At 35.0% G+C, this 27,575-nt stretch overlaps 1 protein-coding gene across 1 annotated transcript in view; it reads left to right on the plus strand.

Annotated features, from left to right (window-relative positions):
- LOC136404134 (A disintegrin and metallopeptidase domain 3-like) overlaps positions 1 to 27,575 on the plus strand; it is a 189,509-nt gene that overhangs the window by 26,427 nt on the left and 135,507 nt on the right. The window contains exons 6-8 of the mRNA XM_066383596.1: positions 8,858 to 8,994; positions 13,622 to 13,817; positions 27,005 to 27,200. Coding sequence (XP_066239693.1) covers positions 8,858 to 8,994; positions 13,622 to 13,817; positions 27,005 to 27,200 — 529 coding nt within the window. The remainder of the gene's footprint in view (positions 1 to 8,857; positions 8,995 to 13,621; positions 13,818 to 27,004; positions 27,201 to 27,575) is intronic.

Below are 27,575 nucleotides of genomic sequence, written 5' to 3' on the forward strand. Positions count from 1 at the left end.
TGCTGTGCATAACCTTTTTCACTGGCATCGTCCTACTTGCTTAATTTTGCTTTTGTCTGTGGTTTTGGTATCATATCTGTAAAATCATTGCCAAAACCAACATCAAGGAGATTTCTCACTATATTTTTCTTAAAAGCTTTATTTTTTTACTTTTTACATTTAAATTTTCAACTCATTTTGAGTTAATTTTTGTGAATTGTCATAGATAAAGTGTCCCATTTAATTATTTGCATACAATTGTCCAGTTTTTTGACACCATTTATTGAAGAGGCTATCTTTTCTCAATAGAGTATTATTGACTACCTTGTCAAATATTAGTTGATTGTATATACACAGGTTTATTTTTGGGTCCTCTATTCTGTTCCATTGATTTATGCATCTGTTTCTATGACTATACCATACTTTTTTATTACTGTTGTTCTGGAATGTAGTTTAAAAATGAGAAGTGTGATGCCTCTAGCTTTTTTTTTTTCTTTCTCAAGATTACTTTGGCTAGTTGGGGGTCTTTTGTGGTTCTTTACAAATTTTAGCATTATTTTTCAAATTCTATGAAAAATGGCATTAGAATTTTGGTAGGAATTGGATTGAATCTCTAGAGGGCATAAAGAACTAACAAAGCTCAGCAATGAACAAGCAAACAATTCAGTTAAAAAAATTGGGAAAGGACCTGAGCAGATGCTTCTCCCAAGAAGACATACAATGGCCAACAGATATATGAAAAGTTGACCATCTTTGCTAGCTATTAGAGAGATTCAAATAAAAATTACAATGAGATACCACCTCACATCTGTTCAATTGACTGTTATCAACAAAGACAGGTAATAACAAGTGTTGGAGAGGCTATGGAGAAAAAGGAACCTTTCTTCACTGCTGGTGGGAATGTAAACTGGTACAGCCATTATGGAAAAAAGTATGGTGGTTCCTCAAAAAATTAAGACTAGAATTACCATGTGACCCAGCAATTTCTATACTGGATACTACCCCCAAAACTAAAAAAACATTGGTATGTAAAGATACATGCACCCCATATTCATTGCAGCATTATACACAGTGGCCAAGACATAGAAACAAACAAAGTGTCTGTTGATGGAGTATTGGATAAAGAAGAAGTGGTACATACAAACAGTGGAATACAGATGTGAAGTGATAGCTCATTGTGGTTTTAATTTGTACTTCTGTGATGCATAGTGACTGATCATCTTTTTATATGTCTATTTGCCATGTCTATGTTCTCTTTAGAAAAGAGTCTATCAGGTCCTTTGCCCATTTTTAAATTGCATTGTTTATTTGGTGTTGAATTTCCTAAGTTCTGTATAAATTTTGAAGATTAATCCCTTATTAAATCTATTGGAGAATATGTTTTCCCATTTAGGGGGTTGTCTTTTAATTTTGTTGATGGTTTTCTTTGCTGTACAGAAAACATTTTAGTTTGACATAGTCCCATTTTTGTTTTTTCTTTTGTTTCCATGCCCAAGGGGATATAGCAGAAGAAATATTGCTACAAGAAATGTGTGAGATTTTACTGCCTATATTTTCTTCTAGAATTTTTATGTTTTCAAGTCTAATATATAATTCTTTAATTCAAGTTTATTCTTGTATATTTAATAAATAGGTGGTCTAGTTTTATATTTTGCATGTTATTTGTTGAATTTTAAAAAGACTGTCATATTTATTTATTTATTTATTTGTTATCTTTTTCTGAAATGAGAAGCAGGGAGGCAGTGAGACCACTGCATGTGCCCAACCAGGATCCATCGGGCATGCCCACCAGGGGGCGATGTTCTACTCATCTGGGATGTTGCTCCGTTGTAACTGGAGCCATTCTAATGCTTGAGGCAGAGGCCATGGAGCTATCCTCAGCAACCGGGCCAACTTTGCTCCAATGGAGCCTTGACTGCAGGAGGGGAAGAGAGAGACAGAGAGGAAGGAGAAGGGGAAGGTGGAGAAGCAGATTGGTGCTTCTCCTATGTGCCCTGGCCAAGAATTGAACCCATGACTTTCACATGCCAGGCCAACCAGCCAGGGCCTACACTGTCTTTTTAAAAATTTATTGATTTTAGTGAGACAAGAAGGGAAGGAGAGAGAGACTGGAACATCAATCTGTTGTTATATGTGCCCTGTCCAGGGATCAAACTGACAACCTTTGTGCTTCAGAAAAATACTCTAACCAGCTGAGCTACCCAACCAGTGCTTGAATAGTCTGTCTTCATGCCACTGTATGTTCTCGCATCCTTTGTCAAGTATTAATTGATCATATAGGCATAGGTTGATTTCTGGGATAACTATTCTGTTCTATTGATCTATATGTCTGCTTTTATGGCAGTACTGTGTTGTTTTGATTACGGTGGCCTTGTTTATAGTTTCATATCAGGTAGTGTGATTTGTCCAAATTTTTTCTTCTCTCTTAAGATTGCTGTGGCCATTTAGGATCTTTTGTGTTTTCATATAAGTTTTTGAATTATATGTTCTAGTCTATGAAATGTACCATTGGTATTTTGATAAGAATAATATTCAAGCTATAGATTGCTTTGGTAATATGGACATTTTAATAATGTTATTCTTCCTATACATGTACATGGAATGTTTTTCCACTTATTTGTATCTTCTTCAGTTTTTTTCTTCAGTGCCTTATAAATTTCTAAGTAAAGATATTTGACCTCGTTTAAATTTATTTCTAGGATTTTATTTTTTAAAGCAATTGTTAATGGAATTTTTTTCTTAGTTTTTCTTTCTGATATATCATTTTTGCAATGATATATCAGAAATAAGATATATTGATTACATTACTTGTTTTGATTACTGTGGCCTTGTATTATTGTTTGATATCAGGTAGTGTGATTTCATAGTAATCAATGCATCTGATTTCTAGATATTTTGTATCCTGCTACTTTCTGAATTTATTTATGAGTTCTAGTAGTCTTTTGGTGGAATCTTTAGGTAAGAATCAGGATCTGAATAGACTGATTACAGCTAATAAAATTGAAGCTATAATAAAATAAAATCTCCCACCTGGCTTCACCAGTGAATTTTACCAGACATTCAGAGAAGAATTGACTCCTATCCTTCTCAAACAACATTAATTCTTTTAAATCCCTAACATGGAATATTTTTCCATTTATTGTGTCATCTTTCATTTTTTTCATCAGTATCTTATAGTTTTCAGAGTTGAGGTAATTTACTTTCTTGTTTAAATTTATTCATAATATATCGTTGCTTTCATTAGTTATTATTGTAAATGGGATTGCTTTTTAAAATTTCTCTTTGATAGTTTGATAGTGTACAGAATGCAACAGACTTTCGTGTATTAATTTTGTATCCAGCTATTTTATTTAATCTGAATTTTACTCCTAACTTCTTTTTTGGTTTTAGGGTTTTTTTTAATATATATAATATTATGTCATATGCAAATAGTGACAACTTTACTTTTTCTTTTCCAATTTGGATGCTTTTTTCCCCCTTACTTAATTGGTCTTGCCAGGACTTTTAGTACTATCTTGTATAAAAGTGATGATAGTGAGCATCCTTGCCTTTTTCCTGATCTTGGAGGAAAAAGTTTTAGCTTTTCATGTTGAGTATTATGTCTGCTATAGGCTTGTCACATGAGGCCCTTTTTTCTGTTGTGGTGTGTTTCTTGTATACCCACTTTGCTGAGAGTTTTTTTTTATAAATGGATGTTGATTTTTTTCTATTTTCTATTATCATTGTTCATTGTTTTGTCTTTTTAATTTCCTCTCTCTTCTTTTGCCTTTTGTGGTTTTAATTGCACATTTTACATTATTGCATTTCCCTTTCTTTTGCATATTAGTTATATGTTTAAAAATTTTAGGCAGTTGCCCTACAGTTTACAGTATATATTTGCAATTAAATTAGTTGTAATCAAATTTGAATTAACTAGACTAAAGTAACTGAACTAAAGTAGAACAACCTAATCTAGGTTGAAAGTTCTTAAAGATTATCTGCGATTTGTTTATATTAATTAAGAAAGACATACAGACGTGAAAATCACTGTCATGCAGGAAGAAGTAAGTACTAGGGTTGGTCAGGAAGCAAAAGAAGATGGAGCAAAACATGAACAAGAACGTCTGTTTTGATTTCCTTGGGAAGGAATGGGCAAGGCAGATGAGCGAGTCTAGGATTGGCTAACTTGAAAAATTTTGGCAGGTTCTGATACATAGACGCTGTCTCTAGTTGTCTGATGCCTGATTGTGGTGTAATTTTGGCAGATGGCTAATGGTCTAGACTAGAGTATGTGAGCCTGATAAAGCAGGTGGTAGGATATGTGGGCTCTGAATTGAATATTTTTCATATGAAAGGTGGAACTTGCAGATGTGTATTTTTCTGTCTCAAGGAATTGGGTAAGCCTAGAGTGAACAGTTTTCCAGGATTAGAAAGGCCCCAGATATCAAAGCATCAGAATACAGAAAATAAAGGACGTCATTAACTCAATTAGCCCTGTTTTGCTTTTTTTTTTTTTTTTAACAGAGACAGAGAGAAAGAGAGTCAGAGAGAGGGATAGATAGGGACAAACAGACAGGAACGAAGAGAGATGAGAAGCATCAATCATCAGGTTTTCGTTGAGACACCTTAGTTGTTCATTGATTGCTTTCTCATATGTGCCTTGACCGCGGGCCTTCAGCAGACTGAGTAACCCCTTGCTTGAACCACCTTGGGTCCAAGCTGGTGAGCTTTGCTAAAACCAGATGAGCCCGTGCTCAAGCTGGAAACCCTGGGGTCTGGAACCTGGGTCCTCTGCATCCCAGTCGGACACTCTATCCACTGCACCACCACCTGTCAGGCAGCCCTCTTATGCTTTGATGTACTATTGAACCTTTGGAGTAATAAAAAAGGAGACTTTAAGAGAGTAGGTCATAAATTGCATTAAACAGCACAGAACACATTTTATTATGAGAGTAAAAAAGAGAAACTAAAAAAAACTAAAAAAAAAAATGCCTGACCTGGTGGTGGTGCAGTGGATAGAGCATCGGACTGGGATGCAGAGGACCCAGGTTTGAAACTCAAAGGTTGCTGGCTTGAGAAGGGGCTTACCAGTTTATGCATGGGGTAGGTGGCTTGAGCATAGGATCATAGACATGACCCCATGATCTTTGGCTTGAAGCCCTAGGTTGCTGGCTTGAGACCAAGGTCACTGGCTTGAGCAAGGGGTCACTTGTTCTGCTGTAGCCCCAATCAAGGCACATATGAGAAAGCAATCAATGAACAACTAAGGAGTTGCAATGAAGAATTGATGGTTCTCATCTCTCTCTCCCTTTCTGTCTGTCTGTCCCTATCTGTCCCTCTCTCTGTCTCTCTCTCTCTCTGTCTCTGTCACAAAAAAAAGAGAGAAACTCGATAAAAAATTAAGGAATTCTTTTAGATCAGACCATGGCATTAACTAAGGAAATAGATCTGAAATTTCTGGGGTTTCTAACAATATTGCTGTGGAGTTGTAAATTGTGTTAAAAGTTAATTTTTGTTGCTCTGGCTGGTTGGCTCAGTGGTGGAGCCTTGGTTTGGTGTGTGGATGTTCTGGGTTAGATTCTTGGTCAGGGCACACAAGAAAAGCGCCCATCTGCTTCACTACCTTTCCCCCTCTCCTTTCTCTCTGTGTCTCTCTTCCCCTCCTGCAGCCAAGGCTGCATTGGAGCAAAGTTGGCCCGGGTGCTGAGGATGGCTCCATGGCCTCTGCCTCAGGCACTAGAATGGTTCCAGTTGCAATAGAGCCATGCCTCAGAGGAGCAAAGCATCACCCCCTAATGGGCATGCCTGGTGGATCCTGGTTGGACGCATGTGGGAGTCTGTCTCTCTGCCTCCCCACTTCTTACTTCAGAAAAATTTACACATTCAAAAAAAGTTAACTTTTATTTATATATACATTTATATGTATATACTTTATATACATATACAAATATTTTATATACTTATAATTTATACACATTTAAGTTTAATTAAATTTAAATGCATATAAATTATATATGTGTTCTTGTTTTGACAATGCTATGCTTGTGCATTTTTTGTCTCAAAGTGGTAAATCAAGCATTTGCTGTTGTTGGAAAATATCAATTAATAGTTTGGTAGAGTATATAATAATGATTAGTGGTATTTGTATGTAAACAAAGGGAAGAGGTGGTTGTGATGATCATGGTCAGACATGCAGCATGGGAGGTTTTGGTAGAAAACTGGAGAGGATAGAAGGAGAAGGCACTGGTGAATGGTCTTCCCCAGGGGTCAAGAGGTTCACTTATCTGCGAAAGGTGACTATTAGAGAAAACAGTAATGTAATGTTCATTTGTTCCTTTTTTTTTTTTTTTTTCATTTTTCTGAAGCTGGAAACAGGGAGAGACAGTCAGACAGACTCCTGCATGCGCCCGACCGGGATCCACCTGGCACGCCCACCAGGGGTGAAGCTCTGCCCACCAGGGGGCGATGCTCTGCCCATCCTGGGCGTCGCCATGTTGCGACCAGAGCCACTCTAGTGCCTGAGGCAGAGGCCACAGAGCCATCCCCAGCGCCCGGGCCATCTTTGCTCCAATGGAGCCTTGGCTGCGGGAGGGGAAGAGAGAGACAGAGAGGAAGGAGAGGGGGAGGGGTGGAGAAGCAAATGGGCGCTTCTCCTATGTGCCCTGGCCAGGAATCGAACCCGGGTCCCCCGCACGCCAGGCCGATGCTCTACTGCTGAGCCAACCGGCCAGGGCTCATTTGTTTTAGAATGGCACAAATATTAGCAACCTTGACCAGATTTTCCTTTAGATAGAGTGTAGGAATACTAATTTCATGTGCTACACAGAGAGTGAGCTCAGGAAACGCAGTAGAGTCCTTAATATAAAAGTAAGGGAACCTGCAAATCTTATGTACAGTTGTGCCATAGGAGAGGCAGTCCATGAGCATGCTTATGGTGGATTTTTTCGTATCTGAGATGAAGTTGCCTCTGGTGGCGGGTATAAAGTTTTCTACAACGGGGAGATGTCAAGAGTGCTGTCACCTGAGGTGATGTCATCTCTAGCAGTGAGATCCTGAGTCAAGGCAAAGTTGTTTGAGATGTAGAGTTAGGGTATCCTTTTCAAGCTGATACCCTCTCGAGTTAATGTAGATTTTTTTTCCTGTGGCCCTGTGGTATTATAATGATGCTCATGCACTGTGTATAATGTGAATTATTGGGCCTGACCTTGGAACCCTGACTTATAAATGTCACTTAACTCAAAGGGCTTATAGGTACACAACTAACAAAAGCAGTATTGATATCTATGCCCGAGTGTGACTAGCACAGTTAAAGCCCAAATTAGGCATGGCTGGATCAGAAGTGTCCAACAGTTTAAGATTTTGCCTTATTAGGTGATCAGAAGCATTATGTTGTACATATATTTTAAATCATATGACCGAATTTCGTTTTAAGTTGTTAATAAGGTATCAGATTTTAAAATAGTTGTGCCTGAGGTTGGGGCTCCAGAGTTAGGATGTAGGTAGTTACGATAAGTCTTGGCCTCAGTTCGTTTGGTTGGTAACAAGCAAGCAGGTGAGGTCTTTGGGTTGTAGGATTTTTTCTTCTTTTTCTTTTCTTTTTTTATGCCAAAGCTGAACCTACATTGACCCATCAAAATCACTCAAAGTCTATAGTTTACCTTAGGGTTCAATCTTGGTGTCTATTCTATGGGTTTAGAATATATATTACCACCATTATAGTGTCATACAAGTAGCATAAAATATTTCTTTGCCAAAAATGTCCTCTGTGCTCTGCTTATTATTTTTTTCCCTCCTCACAAGCAACTACGGATCTTTTTATTGTCTCCATAATTTTGATTATTTCAGAATGTCATATATTTGGAATTATAAGGTATATAGCCTTTTCAGATTGGGTTCCTTCACTTAAAAATATGCATTTAAGGTTCCTCCATTTCCTCTCATTACTTGATAAGTAATTCTCTTAAGTGCTGAATAATATTCCTTCATCTGAAATGGGCCACAGTTTATGTATCGGTTTACCTGCTGAAGGATATTGTGGTTGCTAGCAATTTTGGCAATTATGACTAAAGCTACTATAAACATCTATGTGTAGAAACTGGAAATGATAGCAATGAGAACAAGACTTAATGAAGGTGTATTAGTTATCTGTATAACTGATTATACCAAATTTTAGCAGATGTAAACAACACAGTTCTGTTTTAAGTTGCTAGGAGCCAGCTTACTGGGTGAAATCAAGGTGTCAGAGAATTTACTTCCAAGCTCTGTCCCATGGCCATTGAGAGACCTCAGAAAATTATTTTCCAAGCTCAGCTGTGTGGATGTCTCCATAGGTCTACTGCATGACATAGTAGCTGGCTGGCTTTCCCCAGAGTAAGGAGAGTGAGACATAGAATCCACGAAGTCAGTCTTTTTCTAATTTATCTTAAGAATGATGATCCATCACTTCTGCTATAGTAAGGTAACTAGAAGTATGCCAAGAAGTCCAGCTTACATTCAAGGACTTCAATAGCAGAAGGCAGGGATCATTGAGACCCATTTTAGAGGCTGCCTTCTACAAAGAAAATGTAAGCTTGATTTTAAACAAAAAGCTTAAAGCATTTTGTTTAAAATAATTCAAAAAGCAATACAATGTGATATTTAAGACGCTAAGATAGTTGTTGTCATTAATATTATTTTGAAATTAAATTTTGTGTTTATTTATCCATGTTTAATAAGTCTGTTATAGAAATGCTAATATAACTACTAAAATTGCATCAACATAGCTATCTTGGATGTATTAATACATTTAAAAATGATTTCATATACTAATTTTTTTATTATACTAAGCATTGTTTTTTTTAAAAGATACCTAAGTAGGATTCTTATCTGAATCATTTTCTGTTATTTTTATTATATTTAGTATCCAGAGGGTTCATCTTTGGAGTCATATACTGTCAGTATCGTGCAGTTGCTTGGCCTTCATGTGGGATTGAGTTTCGACAACCCTGACATCTGCTATTGTTCAGTAGATGTTTGTACAATGTCACCAGAAGCAGTGTAAGATCATTTTCTTTATGAAATACGCATATTCCTTTTAAGAATATATTTGGTTAAAAACTTTTACATTTTTATTAATCAAACTCAAGTAATTGTTAAATATAGAGCTCTATATTCCACAACTGCCAAAACACATCCTTTTCAAGTGCAGATAGAGACAAATACTGAAATAGGTCCAAAACTCCCCAGCACTCCATACCTGGGTAAACTTCCTCCTTTCTACCTTCCAAAGTCTGGCTTACATATCATATATTTTTTCCTGGCTTGCTTGAAAGCTCCCTCTAGGGACAAACCAGATGAATTGTGTAATTTCAGTGATTCTGCATAAAGTTAAATGATTCGATATTTGCATTTAAACTGGCATTGTACAGTATAAGGATGAATACTACAATTCATGTTAAAGATTTTTATTTAGAAAAACATTAATTTGCAAATAAATAACATCATGATCCATTCAGAGACTGTTGGAGAAAGGAAACAACCTTTAATTTTACTATCACTAATAATACTTTGCCTTTGCTTTATAAACAAGGGGTCCTTATTTCCATTTTGAATAAGTTTCCACCAATTGTGTAGCCAGTCTTGGTTGTAAGACTTAGTATGTTCAGTATGTTTAATTTGAATTAGTTTAGTGTATGTAGTATTATCTCATATTGATTTTAATCTACATTTTCTTAGAAGCTAATGATGTTGAACATATTTTTATGCTTAGTAGCTTTGAATAACTTCTTTGGTGAAGAGCCTATTAAAACCTTTTTTTGTTTTCAATTTTTAAAAATAAAAAAATAAGATTTTCTTGTTCTTACTGAGTTGTAAGAATTGTTTATATATTCTGGCTATCAGATACATCATTTCCTTCTTATAATGTATTTTTTAAATGTTTTTAATATTGATGAAGTACATTTCATCATTTTTCTCTTCTGAATCGTGGTTTTATAGCTATTTTATTCAGTTTTATGATACATTTTGAATTATTATATGTGTTTAAATTTATTTTTATTTTTGCCATATGGATTTTCAATTATTTCAATACCACTTCTTAAAAAGACCATAATTTCCTTCACTTAAACACCTTGGCAACTTTTTCAAAAATCAATGGATTTTTAATTGGAATCTCTATTTTATGTCATTAATGTATATGTCTATACTTAAGGAAAAACATACTGCCTTTATTAGTACATCTTTATAGTAAATTTTGAAACCAGGTAGTGAAAGTACCCAAGTTTTTCATCTTTTCTAAAATTGTTGTGGCTATTCCAGGTCCTTTGTATTTTTATATATATTTTATTATCAGCTCTTTAATTTTTACAGAAACTTCTGAGATTTTGAAAAGTATTGCATTGTTTAATTGCATAGCTCAATTTAGGAAGAATTACCATCTCAATAATATTGAATATTTTGATCATTGATTATGGTATATATATATATCTTCACTTATGTAGATCTTCTTTAATTGTTCTAACTATAATTATATTTTACAATTTATAGGTCTTATACTTGGTTTGTTAAATTTATCTTTAAGTGTTCTTTTGTTTTTATCATAAATGAAATTGTTTACTTTATATTATTTTCAAATTGTTTATTGCTAGTACTTAGAAATATAATTGATTTTTGTAATAGATTTTGTGTGGGGCAAACTTGTTAAACACTTTAAAGTTCCAGGAGATTTTATTTTTTATTCTAATATTTTCTGTAAACAAGATCTTGTCATTCATGAATAAGTAGAGTTTTATTTTTTTCTTTCCTTGCCTTGTTTTCAATCTTTTTTTTTTTTTTTCATTATAAACTCTCTTAAATATTATGCAACCCTCAGAGTTAGGTACTGTCTTCTTCATTCCCATTTTACAGATGAGAGAACCGAGGCACAACAAGTTTAAGTAATTTGCCATAGTCACAGAGTTAATAAATAAACAAGCCTTGATTTACCCCTTGGGAATGTGAACATAATTAGTGATGCCTAGGCCCTTCATGGCTAAGTCATGTCATTCTTGAAAAAGGGATAGAAAGGTACATCTTGAGCATTATTTATTCTTGTTTCATGGATTAGCCCTCATCTGGCTATCTAATATTTTTTAACTTTATTTTTAATTTATTGGGATGACATGATTGGCTAAACCCATACAAGTTGCAATATAACATCATCTACACACACTTTTCCTCAAGCAAGGTCTCTTTCCATCCTCATTTTCCCCAGTCTCTTGTCTTTTTCTCCCTACTGACCCCTCTCTTACCCCCTGGCTATTGCCACCCTGTTTGTCTGTATGTAGGTATTATGTATATATGTTTTTTGGCTAATCCCTTCACCTTTTTCATCCAGTTCCTTTGTTTTCCATCATAAGGGAAAAGCATTCAGTTTTTAATCATAAGTATAGTGTTAGTTATACTTTTAAAAATATGCCCTCTTTTTAAAAATAGTGTCTTTTATTCCTCTGTACATTATTGTTTTATATTTATTCTTCATTCCAGTAACTTTCTGATGTATTTCATGTTTATTCCTCAATATTCATACCTTTTGCTCCTAGCAGGCAGTTGATCTACTTTTACTAACAGTTTCCTAGAAGAGTGCTCAGTAAATATGCTGCAAATAATGACTTAATCAACTGATGATATTTATCATTAAATTTATCCTTTGATTTTTGAATTTATGATGTCTTAAAATTTTATAAAAACAAAAAGTAGAAAAATAAATTGATTTCTTCTTCCTTGTGAGTTTCTCAGAAGAATATTTTCACCATATGTTTGAGTGTTTTATTTATAAACATGATAAACAATCAATTTTATTGATATGTAGTTTTTCTACAAGTTATGAATTTTGACAAGTATATATAAATATTTGAATCACAGTTTGTGAATCAGACTATGCAACCTTTCTCTCTTCACAGAAAGTTTCTTTGTGACCCTCACAGTCTTTCTACCTTCTAGCCTTCTGCTGGGCAACAAATAATCTGATTTCTATTATTGCTGTTAGTTTACATTGCTCTACAATTTTATATAAATTTTATTTATTTTTTGGACTTTTCTGAAGCTGGAAACGGGGAGAGACAGTCAGACAGACTCCCGCATGCGCCCGACCGGGATCCACCCGGCATGCCCACCAGGGGCGAGGCTCTGCCCACCCCCTCCGGGGCGTCGCTCTGCCGCGACCAGAGCCACTCTAGCGCCTGGGGCAGAGGCCAAGGAGCCATCCCCAGCGCCCGGGCCATCTTTGCTCCAATGGAGCCTCGGCTGCAGGAGGGGAAGAGAGAGACAGAGAGGAAGGAGGGGGGGTGGAGAAGCAAATGGGCGCTTCTCCTATGTGCCCTGGCCGGGAATCGAACCCATGTCCCCCGCACGCCAGGCCGACGCTCTACCGCTGAACCAACCGGCCAGGACCTACAATTTTATATAAATTTAAAATGCATACTATACTTCGAGTGTTCATTGTAAAAGACTGTAATTTCTCTGAATTAACTAAGCACTTTTCTTTAATTATTTGAATATATAATATCAGTTCCTTTTGAGTATTTTGATGTCAAATCTTGTACCTGGACCATTTCAGTGTTGATATAATTGATTTCTATTATAATGTATTGGATATTGTCGATAATACATAGAAAGCTTGGATTCTCTTACCTTCCTTGAAAAGCATTGATTCTTTTCTTATTAGGCGATTCAGCTATTGGCTAAGCATTTTGTATTTTATTTGCTTGCTTTTATGCTTTATTAGTATGGATATATAGAAAATCAAGGTATTTCCTATTTGGTTTCCTCTGGGGATCCTGTCAGAGCTTGAATTAGGCTCTGTTAGATTTAATATAAAGTAGATTTTAATATAGGGCAGAGGTCAGCCAACAATAATTTATGGGCCAAGTTTGGCTGGCTGCCTGTCTTGTAAATGAAATTTTAATTAAAATACAGCCAGGCTTATTGATTTACAGATTGTTTATGGCTGCTTTTGCACTAAAGTGGCGAATTGCTTAGTTCCAAGAGATTATACAGTATATTAGTGAACAATAATTACTATCTGGCCCTTTACAGAAAAAGTTGCTCAACCCTTGATTTAGGACATAGTCATAGTCTCTTAAATCATATTATTTCTAGTGTTTTAGTTGATGACTGAGGTGTTACCAAAGTGCAAACAGCTTTTATTCTCTCAGGACAGGTATTCCTACTGCTCTTCCATAGTATAGCTCAAACGACAGATTTTTATTTGAAAAATGTTTAATTATGGAGAGAAAAAAAGCCCTAAAATTTGCTATTAAAGTTGCTATTAATAAACAGTAATAATAAATACTATTAATAAATATACTATTAAATGTATTCATATTGTCATTTACAGAAAAGTATAAAAATAATGGTAAATAAATTAAAAGGACATTAAATACTGAAGCCAAAAATTTTAAATTCAGTTGTTTGATACTGACAAAGTAAGTAAGAAGTTCTGGTATTTTCATTACAAGAATTTTCCTAGTGAAACTTAAAAAATGTGTTAAACATATTAACAATGCAATAAATAGTTTTTAAAGTGTGCTTTTTTCCCCATGAAGAATAATGCTCTTTAAATCTCTCTTGAATATCCTGTTCATTAGAGGTAATATAGAGATATATAGCAATAATTTTTATCCTACCCATGTTTTTAATATTTTAGACATTCTTTGGGTGTAAAGGAATTTAGCGTCTGTAGCTTGGATGAGTTTAAATATATTGCTTCAAATTATGACCTCGAATGTCTTCATAATACCTTTTCTGTTACACCTGTTTACAAAGATAAACCTGTTACAAAGAAGGTGTGTGGCAATGGAGTGTTGGAACAAGGTGAACAGTGTGATTGTGGCACTGCAAAGGTAAGGAAAAATGTTTTCAAAACATTTTTAATTTGTATATATGTGTACTATAGGTAGAAATGAAGATAAGAACTTGCACATTTAGAAAAATAAATTAGAAAAGAACATTAGTTAAGAAAAATGGCAGCCTTTAAGTCTCCTAATTTTTGCTGGTTTTGGAAATGGAGAACAAAGGTTCTTTTTTTTTTTTTTTTTTTTTTTTTTTTTTTTTTGTATTTTTCTGAAGCTGGAAACGGGGAGAGACAGTCAGACAGACTCCCGCATGCACCCGACCGGGATCCACCCGGCACACCCACCAGGGGCCACGCTCTGCCCACCAGGGGGCAATGCTCTGCCCCTCCGGGGCGTCGCTCTGCCACGACCAGAGCCACTCTAGCACCTGGGGCAGAGGCCAAGGAGCCATCCCCAGCGCCCGGGCCATCTTTGCTCCAATGGAGCCTCGGCTGCGGGAGGGTAAGAGAGAGACAGAGAGGAAGGAGGAGGTGGGGATGGAGAAGCAAATGGGTGCTTCTCCTATGTGCCCTGGCGGGGAATCGAACCCGGGACTTCTGCACGCCAGGCCGACGCTCTACCGCTGAGTCAACCAGCCAGGGCCACAAAGGTTCTTAATGTAGTGTTTGTCTTCAGACACTATCTCTGACATTCTTCAGTGTATGCATCAGCTACCAATAGAATTAATGACCACAAAGAGAATTGAAGGAGTTGAAGAAATATATTTAACAATAAGCAGTAACAAAAATAGACAAGAATATTTGAAGACTCTAGAGACTATTATCAATAGGATAGCAAAATGTATAGTTTGATAATATAGTTAAATAAATATTTGTATTGACAGGTGATACCAACTAAAATATTTTAAGATGAAATCTATTACTTGTAAAAAATAAAATGGGGATGGAAGGAGACTTTGCTTGGGGTGTTGCAGTGTACAGATGATGTTGTACTGAGTTGTACACTTGAAACCTGTATGCCTTTGTGAACCAATGTCACTCCAATAAATTCAATAAAAAAGAATACGTAACAAAGATCAAACCAAAATGAAGATGGAAGACGACTAAGGAAGTATTGACAACAAATCAGCCATATGATGATTCTTAGAAATAGCAATTGTAAAATATGGAATATATTACATATATAAGTAAATGTTAAAAGTGTATCTATATATTAAAATATGCAATAAATAATATATAAACCATATATTATTATCTATAAATGTGCATATATATTACATGTATATTATATAATGGCACTGGAACACATTTTAAAAAAGAAAGAAGTCAGAGGAGAGTTTACTCTGGATAAAAATGCAGCTGGAATATCTAAGAATTGTAAATTTATATCTTTCTAGACTCAGGGTGCCCCTCCACCTCCACAGCTATGGCGGAATTAAATTGCTGTGGAAAACAACAGCTCTGTTGACTTAGTGTGGCAGAGAATAGAATTTAGGAATGAGAGCCACTAAAAATTTAAGGGTAAACTCTGAAAGTGAGAGTATTGTGAGAGTGTTAAGACTTAAAATATGATTATTAGCTTATAAATACTTGGTAGACAGCTTAAAATATACATAGCAGGAAATAGGCCCCGGGGCAAAAAAAGAAGGGCGAGGCACTTGAAAAACACAGTTCTGTGAGTTTGATGGGGTTTTTTTTAGTATATTTTCCAACTATGTGAAATCTAAGCAGCAGAAATCTGAAGACTTACTGGGTTAAGATATCAGAATATAGAGCCTGAGACTGGAACTACAACTGGGAATTAAGGAGGAGATTAAAGAGAAATCTTCAGAAGCAAGGAAACTGCAGATAGATTGTACTCTAAAACCTGCTTAAATTCTTGGCTGAATACCACATTACATCAGGGAATCGAGCTAAATTTATCAGTTGGAGGCTATATGAATTGAGCAGAGATAGCTGTTGCACATCGCAAGGGAAAGAAAGTTTATAGTTTATGCCCAGGTCACTTCCTACTAGGGAAAAAGAAACACCTTCAGAAAAACACAGCTGAATAAAGTCATTATATATATTTTTTTCAGTAAAAATTTGTATCTTATTAAAAATTACTAGACATTCAGAGGAACTGGGAAGTATGATATTCAGGAAAATAGGCAATTAAGAAAACTAATTCTGAAAAGTTTAAGATATTGTATTTAACAGATAAAGACTTCACAGTACTTGTTTTGAATAAAATAAAGGAAAAGAAATAATACTCAAATAATTCAAGGAAAAATAACCTTAATGAGTGAGCAGCTAAGGAATCTCAACAAATATAATTAATATTTATAGGTAATATACTTAACCACTAAATATTAACATTCTTTTCAAGTTTACTTGAAATATTTACCAAGGCAGAATATATTCTGAGCCATAAAATAAATCTAAACATATTTATTTCATGTTGAGAATTAAATTAGAAATCAAGAATAGTGAGATATCTTGAAAAGCCCCTGAATATTTGGAAATAACTATATCACTTCTAAATGGCTGGCTCAAGGAAGAAGTCACAAAGGCAATTAGATTATATTGTAACACTATTCAAATGAAAACATATCAAAATATATGTGATTCAGCTAAAATAGTGTTTTGGAGAATATCTATAGCTTTAAATGTTTATATTAGACAAAAAGGTCTAAAAATAAATTATTTAAAATGCTACTTTAGGAAACTAAAATAGAATTGTAAATTAAAGCCAAAATAAATAGATGGAACAGATGATAAAGATATAATTAGTAATCAATGAGGTAGAAACCAGAGATGAAAATAAATACTGATGATTTTCAAAAAAATTAATGTTTGATTTAATATACCTGTTACTGTGCTCATGACAGTAAAATGAGAGAAAAAACTAATTACCATTATAAGGGATAAAAGAGGGCATATTACCATACAACCTATATATATTAAAAACAAGGAATTTTAAAAACTAAATTAATTTCACAATTTAGATAAAATTAACAAGTTTTTAAGATATAAATGATCACAACTGATATAGGAAGATAAAATTTAAAAAGCTTTATATGTAGTGAAGAAATTAAATATATAAAAAAATGTTTTTCACAAAGAAACTCCAAATCCATATTACTTCACTAGTGAATTTTATTAAACATATAAGAAAGAAATAGTGCTAATTATGCATGAATCTTCTCAGGTAATAGATAAAGATGTTTTGCAAATGATTTCATGACATGAGTATTAGTCTGAAGTCAAAATCAGACAAGAAATTAAAAGAAAACAACACACACCAATATCCCACATGACCAGTATATAAATAAGTTAATAAATCTTGATCAAGTGGGGTTTTTCTCGAGAATGCAGGTTTGTTTTCTTTTTCAGATATGAAACTTCTCAAGGATTGTGAATAAACAGTTTACATTAAAAATTATGTCATTCAGAAAAATTATGTCATTCAACATTATAGAGTATGTGAAGAAAAAAATAAGATAATTTAGCACCAATGTATTATAATCTTAGCACTCTAGGAATAGAAAAGAACCTACTCACTCTAATAATGTACATCTCTGAAAAACCTACAACTACCATCATATTTACTGGTGAAAGACTCAATGTTTTCGCCTAAAACCTGGAGTGATTATCTTCACTTGCATTCAACATTGTAGTGTATGTTACCAACTATTGTAGTTAGGCAAGATAAGGAAAGACAAAATAATTAGAAAGGAAGATGTAGAACTATTTTTGATCAAATTCAACTTGGCCACATGACTAGAGAATTTTAACAATCTTATCCCAAAACCCTACTAAAACTAATCAGTAAATTCAAGTCACTAGATACAAGGTCAGTATTCAAAATTCAATTGAATTTCTATAAATAAGCAATAAACATGGAAAATGAAATAAAAAGCACAAATCCATAAACATTGTTCTAAAAATGTAAGATCTATAGAGAAATTTAGCAAAATATGTGCAAGACCTACACAATAAAAACTGACATTGCTTAGAAAAGTGAAAGAAGATTGAAATGAGTGAAGACATACCCCATTTTCATGGATTGGAAGACACAATATTGTTAAGATGTCAGATCTACATAAACTGATATATTTATTCAACACAGTCCCAACCCAAACCCACCTGTCTTTTTGTAGAAGTTGACAATCTAACACCACAGTTTATATGGGAATGCAAAGGACTAAAATAGACAAAGCATTTAAAGAAAGAAAAAGTGGGACACATATGCTAATATTCTTCAAATTTCAAAATTTTAAAATAAAATTACAGTAATTAAAATAATGTGGTACTGGCCAGAACATGAATAAATACTTTATTAGGACAGTATAGAGAATCCAGATATAAAAAAATATGTATATGGTCAGTTTGTTTTCTGCCAATCTGTTAAGGCAGTTCAATAGGTGAAGAAAATCTTTTCAACAAATGTATGAACTGGATATCCATGTAAATAAAATAAACTTTAACCTCTTATTGTACACAAAATTAACTAGAAATGAATCAAAGACCTAAATATAAAAGCTAAAATGATAAACTTTTTGAATAAAATGTAGGAGACTACCTTTTTGACCCTGTGGTAGGCAAAAATTTCTTAGATATGGAAAACAGAAATGAGGTTTTTAAAAATGGTAAATATACTTCATCAAATTTAGAAACTTGTTCTCTTAGACTCTGTTAAGAAAAATAAAAGGAAAAGCTCCAGAATGGGAGAAAATATTTATAATCTATTTATATGCAAATACATATAACTATATATAAAAATATTCAAAAGCCAATTAATTTAAAAATAAAAAAAACAAGTATTCTGGTTTCTGCTGTGACATGCGGGTAGTTTAGAAGTCACCACTACGTCTTTCTAACAAAAAATGAACAAATTTTAAAAGTAGTAGCACTTCTTAGATCCATCAGAGAAATGAGGTGGTAGAGCAAACCACTGCCTTCTCAAATTGGAAGGACTTACAGGCAAATAATAGAGAGTCACAACTTAATGAAGTAGCAAGCCACAGGCTGAAACCTTTTGGGAACTAGTGCCTAAGTAGAAAAGCTTGAACTTTAATTGATGACTTGTTGGAGGCTCAATGTGGACAAATCTGATAGTTAAAAACCCCAGGAGGACCCAGTCATTAGGGAAGCCCCTCACACTTTTGTGAGTTTTACTTCTAGGAGCTCAAACTGGTTGTCACAATGACTATTGGAGAAAAGTATTTCCATGCTTCTGAAAGAAGGGAGGGTAAAAGGAACCATTCTGAAACATCCAGAGTATTCCATTTTTCTTAAAAAGTTATGCCCTTATAAAGTGAATTTTAAAAAAATGAAAGACAAACCACACATTTGATTAAAAATATGAAAAAAAGCTAACAAAAGAATATTTAAAGTTTGAATACATAAGTCAATATATGAAATAAATAACATTTTAAAAGTATAGTGCTGATTGAAGGCACTGAATCTTATAAAATACAGGTAATTATGGGGACAGCATCCCAGTGAAATCAGAGGTCTGAATAGATGAGACTGTCTTCTGGAATGACAGTTTTTAGGGTGGGTTTGGTGATTTTTTTCAGGGAGAGAAAAATGTTGCCTTTGATAGCTTCACATCAGAGAAATTTTATGTGTGAAAGATTTAGTTTATATAATTTATTATTAAAGCACCAATATAAGAAAAATTTTTAAGAGAACGATTGTTAAAGAGGTATCTAATGAATACAGTATTTCCTCTAAGGTTTTGGCTCATTGTAGTACATTAATATTGTTAACATAGTTCGGATTATATGGAATGTAGTGAAACAACACATTTATTTTACAAACAAGTGATTTCTTTAAATTTTATGTAAAGGATAGGATTACTAAACCTGTGAATTAAAGAAAAGCATTATGCTTCGTAAAGAAATTCTGAGTTGCAGTTTTATTTGATGTACCTAATCATAGATGATTGAGTAACAGACTTTATTTACAGAATTGTACACATAAAGCCTGCTGTGATACTACAATGTGTAAACTAAAAAGAGATAAAATATGTGGTTCTGGGGAATGCTGCACACAATCATGCAAGGTAAGAGGCAATCTGTATTTTATAATAACTCACCATTAATTTCTTGTTTAAAGAAGAGGGAAAACATATTTTGCTCTTCTCATTGTATTATATCCCAGTAACATTGGACCCACTCACCCTCATCAGTCCATTCAGCAATCTGTCATTTGCAGGACTCTTATATACATAATTCCTGATACTTCTTCTCTCCTGACTTGACTTCCCATTTCTATACTTCATTACAAATCTTTCTTGTACCCATTGAGATTTCTCGATGACCATTTATTGTTGTTCTAAGATCCCTAAGCATCCTTACAATCATTATTTTGAACTCCGCATCTGGAAGTTTGATTATTTCCATATCACTCAGTTCATCTCCTGAAGGTTTCTCTTGTGGTTTCATTTGGATTGCACTTCTTTGTCTTCTCATTATCTGTGTTTGGGTGTTTTGTTTGTAGATTTGGTTGAGTCTAGGCTTGGTGTTGTCTGCCTCCAGTTTTCAATTGTGTTATTTCTAGGTCTTCTTGGGTTGGTATCAGCTATTATTTGTAATCCACTTTTGGATTTGGGCTGCTTTGAAGTCTTGATTTGTTTGTTTTCTTAACAGGTGATAGTTTGTTTACTGATCTCAGCAGGGGGCTTCCTTGAAACTGTATCCAGGAATGCAATGGGTGTAACCTGAGACTCTGAAGGCCTCTTCCACCAACTAATCTCTCTCGGGGCAGGGTGTTTCTCAGCTTCAGTAGGGGGAGGTGTATCTCAGATCTCCATGGAGACCTGAGTTACTGCCCCTCCTCCCCACTTCTTGTTTTCAGCTATGTCTTGTTGCGCTGATTGGAGCTGGAGCGATATCTGGAGATCTCTGATCTGGAAGCAATTCAGTACTGTATTGTGGAAGGATCAGTCCCTCCCCCAGCTATAGCTGCCTCCAGCATGGATGAGTCAGCTTTTTTTAGGTCGTCTCCTACATTTCTTTGCCCCTCACAGTCTGTCCCTCTCTCTCGCCTTTCCACTTGGTAGATAAGCTGGTCTTTTCAACATACCTCACAACCTGGTTGCCAAGCAAGTGGCTGTGAGCAGTATTTTCTACTCTTTTCCCTGGAGTGAGATCCCCTCTGGGCTCTCAGCCTCACCCCCCCATTCCTGTAAGCAGGGGAGATTCAGGTGCTCCCTACCAGGTTTGTTGTGGCTTCTTCTTTGTTCCTTGGTTTTTGAGAGCTGTTCTTGTAGTCCAGAGTTGGTTTTTTACGCTGATTTTTCCTAAATTGATTTGTATTCCAGTTTGGTGGTGAGAGCTGGGTGTCTGTGTGTCCGCCTACTCCGCTGCCATCTTCAGTGTCTCGGATTTTCCCTTTGTAATATTAATTGACCAAGTAGGCATGAATTGGTTTATGGGGTCTCTATTCTGTTCCATTGATCTATATGTCTGTTTTTGTACCAGTACCCTGCTGTTTTGGTTACTATGGCTTTCTAGTATAGTTTGATAGTGGATAGCATGATTCCTCCAATTTTGTTCTTTTTCAAGATTGTTGTGACTTTGGGGTCTTTTTGTGGTTTCATATAAATTTTTGGAATATGGGTTCTAGTTCTGTGAAATACACCATTGGCAGCTTGATAAGCATTACATTGAATGTGTAGATTGGTTTGGGTAATATGGACATTTTATTGATGTTATTCTTCCTATTTATAAGCACAGTATGTGTTTCCAATATTTGTATTTTAATTTTTTTTTATTCAGTGTCTTATAATTTTCTGAGTACAGGTATTTTATATACTTCTTTTGTGTGACAGAGACAGAGAGAAACACAAAGAGAGGAACAGATAGGGACAGACAGGCAGGAAGGGAGAGATTGGAGAAGCATCAATTCTTTACTGCAGCTCCTTAGTCACCTTAGTTGTTCATTGATTGCTTTCTCATATGTACCTTGATTTGACCAAGGGGTTCCAGCAGAGCAAGTGACTCCTTGCTCAAGCCAGAGACCTTGAGCTCAAGGCAGTAATCTTGAGCCTCAATCAGGACCTTGGGCTCAAGCCAGCAACCATGTGTCATGTCTATGAACCCACGGTCAAGCCAGCGACTCTGAGCTCAAGCTGGTGAGCCTGTGCTCAAGCCAAATGAACCCGTGACCTTGGGGTTTTGAACCTGGGTCTTCTGTGTTTTATTCTGACACTCTATCCACTGTATCACTGCCTGGTCAGGTGGTATTTTATATCCTTGTTTAAATTTATTTCTGGGTATTTTATTCTTTTTGAAGCAATAGTGAATTTTTTTTAGTTTCTCATTTTAATATATTATTATTGGTGTATAAAAATATAACTGGTATCTAGATATTTATTTTGTATTCTGCTTTACTGAATTTATCAGTTCTAGAATTTTTTTAATGAACTATTTAGGGTTTTCTATGTATAATATCATGTCATCTGCAAATAATAACAGTTTCACTTTTTCTTTTCCAATTTGGATGCCTTTTAATGTTTCTTGTTTGGTTGCTGTGGCTAGGATTTCCAGTACTATATTGAATAAGAGCAGTGATAACCAACATCCCTGTCTTGTTCCTGGTCTTAAGGGAAATGTTTGTAGTTTTTGACAATTGAGTATAATGTTGGCAGTGGGTTTTCATGTGTGGTCTTTATAATATTGAACTCTGTTCACTCTATTCTCACTTTGCTGAGTATTTTTAACATAAATTGGTGCTGAATTTCATCAAATGCTTTTTCTGCATCTATTCATATGAAATTGAGACTTGTTTTATGTCCTAACATGGGTCTATCCTAGAAAATGTTTCACGTGCACTTGAAAACAATGTATATTTAGCTACTTTGGGATGAAGTGCTCTGAAGATATCAATTATATCCAGCTGATCTAATTGTCATTTAAGGCTGCCATTTGCTTGTTGATTTTCAGTCTGGAAGATCTATCCATTGATGTCAATAGGATGTTAAAATCATTGACTATTTCTCTATTGCTGTAGATCTCTTTCTTTGTGACCATCAAGATTTGTTTACATATTTAGGTGCTCCTACACTGGGAGCATAAATATTTACAAGGGTTATATTCTCTTGTGGATTGCTCCTTTTATCATTATACAGTGTCATTTTTTGTCTCTTACTATAGCCTTTCTTTTAAAGTTTATTTTTCAGATAAAAGTATTGCTTCCCCAGCTTTTATTATTGCCAATTGTATGAAACTTTTTATCCCTTTACTTTTAGTTTGTGTGTATCTCTCTTTTTGAGGTGCGTCTCTTGTAGAGAGTATATATGGGTTTTGCTTTCTCATACATTCAGCTACCCTATGGTTTTACTTTATTTTATTTTAATTTGTTTGTTTTTTAGTGAGCAAGAGAGAGACAGACTGGAACAGACAGAAAGGGAGAAAGATGAGAAGCATTAACTCATAGTTGCAGCACCTTAGTTGTTCACTGATTGCTTTTGCATATGTGCCTTGCTTGGGGCTCCAGCTGAGCCAGTGACCTCTTGCTCAAGCCAGTGACCTTGGACTCAAGCCAGCGACCATGGAGTCATGTTTATGATACCATGCTCAAGCTGTCAACCTCGCGCTCAAACCAGTGACCTCAGGGTTTTGAACCTGGGTCCTCAATGTCCAAGGCTGACTATCAACTGCACCACCACCTTGTCAGGCAGCCTGTATGTCTTTTGATTGGAGCATTTAAGCCATTTACATTTCAAGTTATTATTGATAAGTACATATTTATTGCCATTTTATCCTTTCAACTATGTTCCTGTGTTTGTTTTATTTTCTTCTTCTTCTTAAAGCTGGCCCTTTAACATTTTTTATAATACTGTTGGGGGGAACAAACTCCTTTAGCTTTTTGTTATCTGTGCAGCTCTTTATAACTCCTTCAATTTTAAATGATATGCTTGCTGAGTAAAGTAGTCTTGGTTGTGAGATCTTGCTTTTCATCACTTTGAATATTTCATGACAATCCCATGTGGCCTCAGATGTTTCTTTTGAAAAGTCAGCTGACAGTCTACCAGGGGTCCCCAAACTTTTTACACAGGGGGCCAGTTTACTGTCCCTCAGACCATTGGAAGGCCGCCACATACAGTGCTTCTCTCACTGACCACCAATGAAAGAGGTGCCCCTTCTGGAAGTGCGGCAGGGGGCTGGATAAATGGCCTCAGGCGGCTGCACGTGGCCCACGGGCCGTAGTTTGGGGATGCCTGGATCGGAGCTTGCTTATAAGTAACTGCTTTCCTCTTCCTGCTTTTAATATTCTCTTTGTCTTTCACCCTTGCCATTTTAATTATGATGTGTTTTGATGTGGGCTTCTCTGGGTCCATCTTGTTTGGGACTCTCTGTTCTTTCTGGACTTGTATGTCTTTTTTCTTCACTGGGTTTGGAAAGATTTTGGTCATTGTTTCTTCAAATAAGTTCTCAGTCCCTTGCTCTCTCTTCTTCTGGCACCCCTATGATATAGATGTTTTTATGTTTCATGTTGTCCTATAGGTCCCTTAAACTATTATCATTTTTTTTTTCTTTTTGCTTCTCTGATTGGGTGTTATTTTTCTATTTTTTCTTCCAAATTGCCAATTCAATCCTCTGCTTCATCCAGCCTACTGTTTATTTCTTCTATTGTATTCTTTTTTTTTAAAGATTTTATTTATTGATTTTGGAGAGAGGATATATATAGAGAAAGGCAGAAGTTGGAGCAGGAAGCATCAACTAATAGTTGCTGCTTCTGGTATGTACCTAGACCAAGCAAGCCTAGGGTTTCGAACCAGCCACCTCAGCATTCCAGGTTGATGCTTTATGTTCTGTGCCACCACAGGTCTGGCTCTTTCAGTGTATTCTTGATGTTAAATATTGTATTTTCCATTTTTGACTGGTGCCTTTTTTATGGTTTCTACATCCTTTGCTATGATTGCTACTTTTTGGTGAAGTTCTTGCTTTGTTCCTTGAGTATACGTATAATCATTACTTTGAACTCTACATCTGATAAATTGCTTATCTCCATTTCAGTTAGCTCTTTTTTTCTGGAGAATTTTCTGTTCTGTTATTTGGGGCCTGTTGCCTTTTCTCTTCATTTTGGATGATTTTCTTTAAGTCTCCTGTTTCTTCACTTGATTAATTGTGCTTTTGAAGCACTTTATATGGAATTTTTCAATTCAGTAATTTTATTATTCAGATACAGAATTTCTATTTGGTTCTTTTTAAAAATCATTTCTCTCTTTGTTAAACTTCTCATTTTATTCATGTATTCTTTTCCTTATTTCTATTTACTAGTCTTTCTGATCTCTCTTATAGCTCTTAATCATCTCTTATAGATGGTTAAGAAGCCAGTCACCCATCAGCCCAGATAGTTTTAGGGGTCTCACAGATCTTTTCATGACTATGCTTGTTCCACTTCTCTGATTCCCTCAATGGGAAGAAATTTAGGATTGTGTGCCTTTTCTCAATTCTACAACGCTATTCCAGGTGCAGAGAGCCTCTCATTTTCTTCTCTAAGGCAGTACCCTGAAGTGTTTAAGGTCGTCTGTCTTCTCTAGTTTAATAGAGTCAAGCCATCTGCTGATATCCATGTGTTGTGTGTAAGATTGTGCACAGTTTTGGGGACCCATATGATCTATTGGCTACCCTCTCTAGGATATGTGCTTAGAGTGCTGGGGGTGTTTGTTGGCTACTTGTGGGAGTTCTTGGACGAGGGAATTCCACTGGTTCATGACTGCAGTTCTTGGCGGAGCCCTGAGCAAGTTAATAGGTTATATGGTTGGTTGTTGTAATCTACACACTGGTTGCTGGGAACCGTCATTCCATTTCTCTACTCCTAGGTTTCCCCAGAGTGTTCAACTGTGCCATTTCCTCAGTGTTCTGGGTAGGACATGACAAAAATGGGCCTTCTGGGTGGTGTCTCATCCACCTGAGAAAATCAGGCTCTTACGTCACTTTCATTTTTCTCATTGGAGAAATCATGAGCCAAGAGGTTCTCTGTTAAGACTGAGATGTGCCACCTTGGGGGAGGGGTGATGTAAGTTAAGTGAAATTATTCTTCTTACCCTCTTCAATGCATTAGTCTAGGTTCATCATTTGTAACTCTAGTTATAATATATCACTCTAGTGGGAAATGTTGATAATGGAGTGAGCTTTGCATGTGTGAGGCAACAGTTATCTGGGAAACCTCTGTACTTGTCCCTCATATTTTCTGTGATACTTAAACTGCTATAAAAAATTACATCTTAATAGTGAAAGAAATTAGAACAACATTGCCATTTATATATATTTGTAAAAGGAAGCATATTCTCAAGAAACAAGAGTTAGTACTTTCTCATTATATTTATATGTACTTTCCTTCACCAACAGTGGATCACTTCTTTTAATTTCAATGTGAACTCCATTAAGTATTTTTTTTTCATCCATCATTTGGAAAATTTGTACAGGTAGCAAATACTTGTTGAAAATTTGAGAAAAAGTATACAGAAAACTCATTCTTGAGGAGGAGATGTGTCTGAATGTTATTTAAACTGGGCCTCTAAGACCTTGGAAATCTAAAACAGATTTGATTTAGTTTGCTTAAGATTGTGTTGATAGCTATAAGAAATTAAGGCTTGAATTGAAGAAAGGATTTGCTGCCTCCTTATGATAGAAGGTATTGCTGTTGTCCTGGAACCCTGGTATTACCAAGGGAACTCTAGAAGCTGTCAGCTAAAGAGTAAGCACTGAAGAGATCAAAGATGTAATTGGAGAAGTTACTTTTTTTTTCACAGTTGTTTGCAATATATGTGAAATAAACTTCCTATGTGTCCTTAAATTTTCTTCTTTTAAAATCTACAAACTTTTTTTCTAAATATTTATGGTGTATTTTTTGTTTTGTTTTGTAAATGGTTGTTGATATCGGCTTTAAGCATGGTATATGAAGAAAACAAAGAATGCATATCTGAGCATAGACAAAATGGGTTGAAAGTAATTTTTATATTAATTCCTTATCTCTTCTTTCTTTCTTTTTTATAAGTATGGTAGTCTGATCATCTTTGAACTTACTACATATGTCTTTCAGAAGCACTACCCACTAATATATGCACAGTAAATTCAATCACTTAAATTTTTATGCAGTACTTAGGTAAATAAGAAAAATTTCTTAACTGATCTTAGCAAATTAGAAAAAAATGGATGAAAATTCAAGCCTGATGATTAAGAAAATGAGTATCATTGATATGTAATTTTTTTTTATGTTTCTGTTTCCTTCTAGTTAAAACCAGCTGGTGTACTTTGTAGGAAATCACATGATGAATGTGATTTTACTGAATTTTGCGATGGTCAACAACCACTTTGTGTGCCTGACACTTATAAATACGATGGAACGTCTTGTAATTCAGGTGACTCCTTCTGTTATGGAGGAAAATGTAAGAGTACTGATAAACAGTGTCAAAAATTAATTGGAGGAGGTAATGACCATATTTTCTTCTTAGTTCCTAAATTTTGCAAGCTCTGTTATTCAATACTATAGAACAAAAATGTAGATGTAATTAGTTAATGAGTGAAGTCTTGCCTAGTGTATATTATTGTTAAAGGAAATAAAATTTTCTTGAATTTGAATCTTTGAAACAAACAAATAATAACTTGTTAACTTACGTGAAATTCTTATTTGCACATGAAGAACCCTCAAGTAGAAATGCAGCTTTTCAAAACATTATATAGAATTTGAAATGGTGGGATTTGTTTAGACTTAAATGAAACAAAGGGTTTTTACTAAAACAAAGCAGGGTTAATAATTGATTGTGTAGATTTCAAGAATGGGTCTGTTCAAAGGGGCCTGCTGA

This window comes from Saccopteryx leptura, chromosome 4, assembly GCF_036850995.1.
Source record: "Saccopteryx leptura isolate mSacLep1 chromosome 4, mSacLep1_pri_phased_curated, whole genome shotgun sequence".
Lineage (NCBI taxonomy): Eukaryota > Metazoa > Chordata > Mammalia > Chiroptera > Emballonuridae > Saccopteryx > Saccopteryx leptura.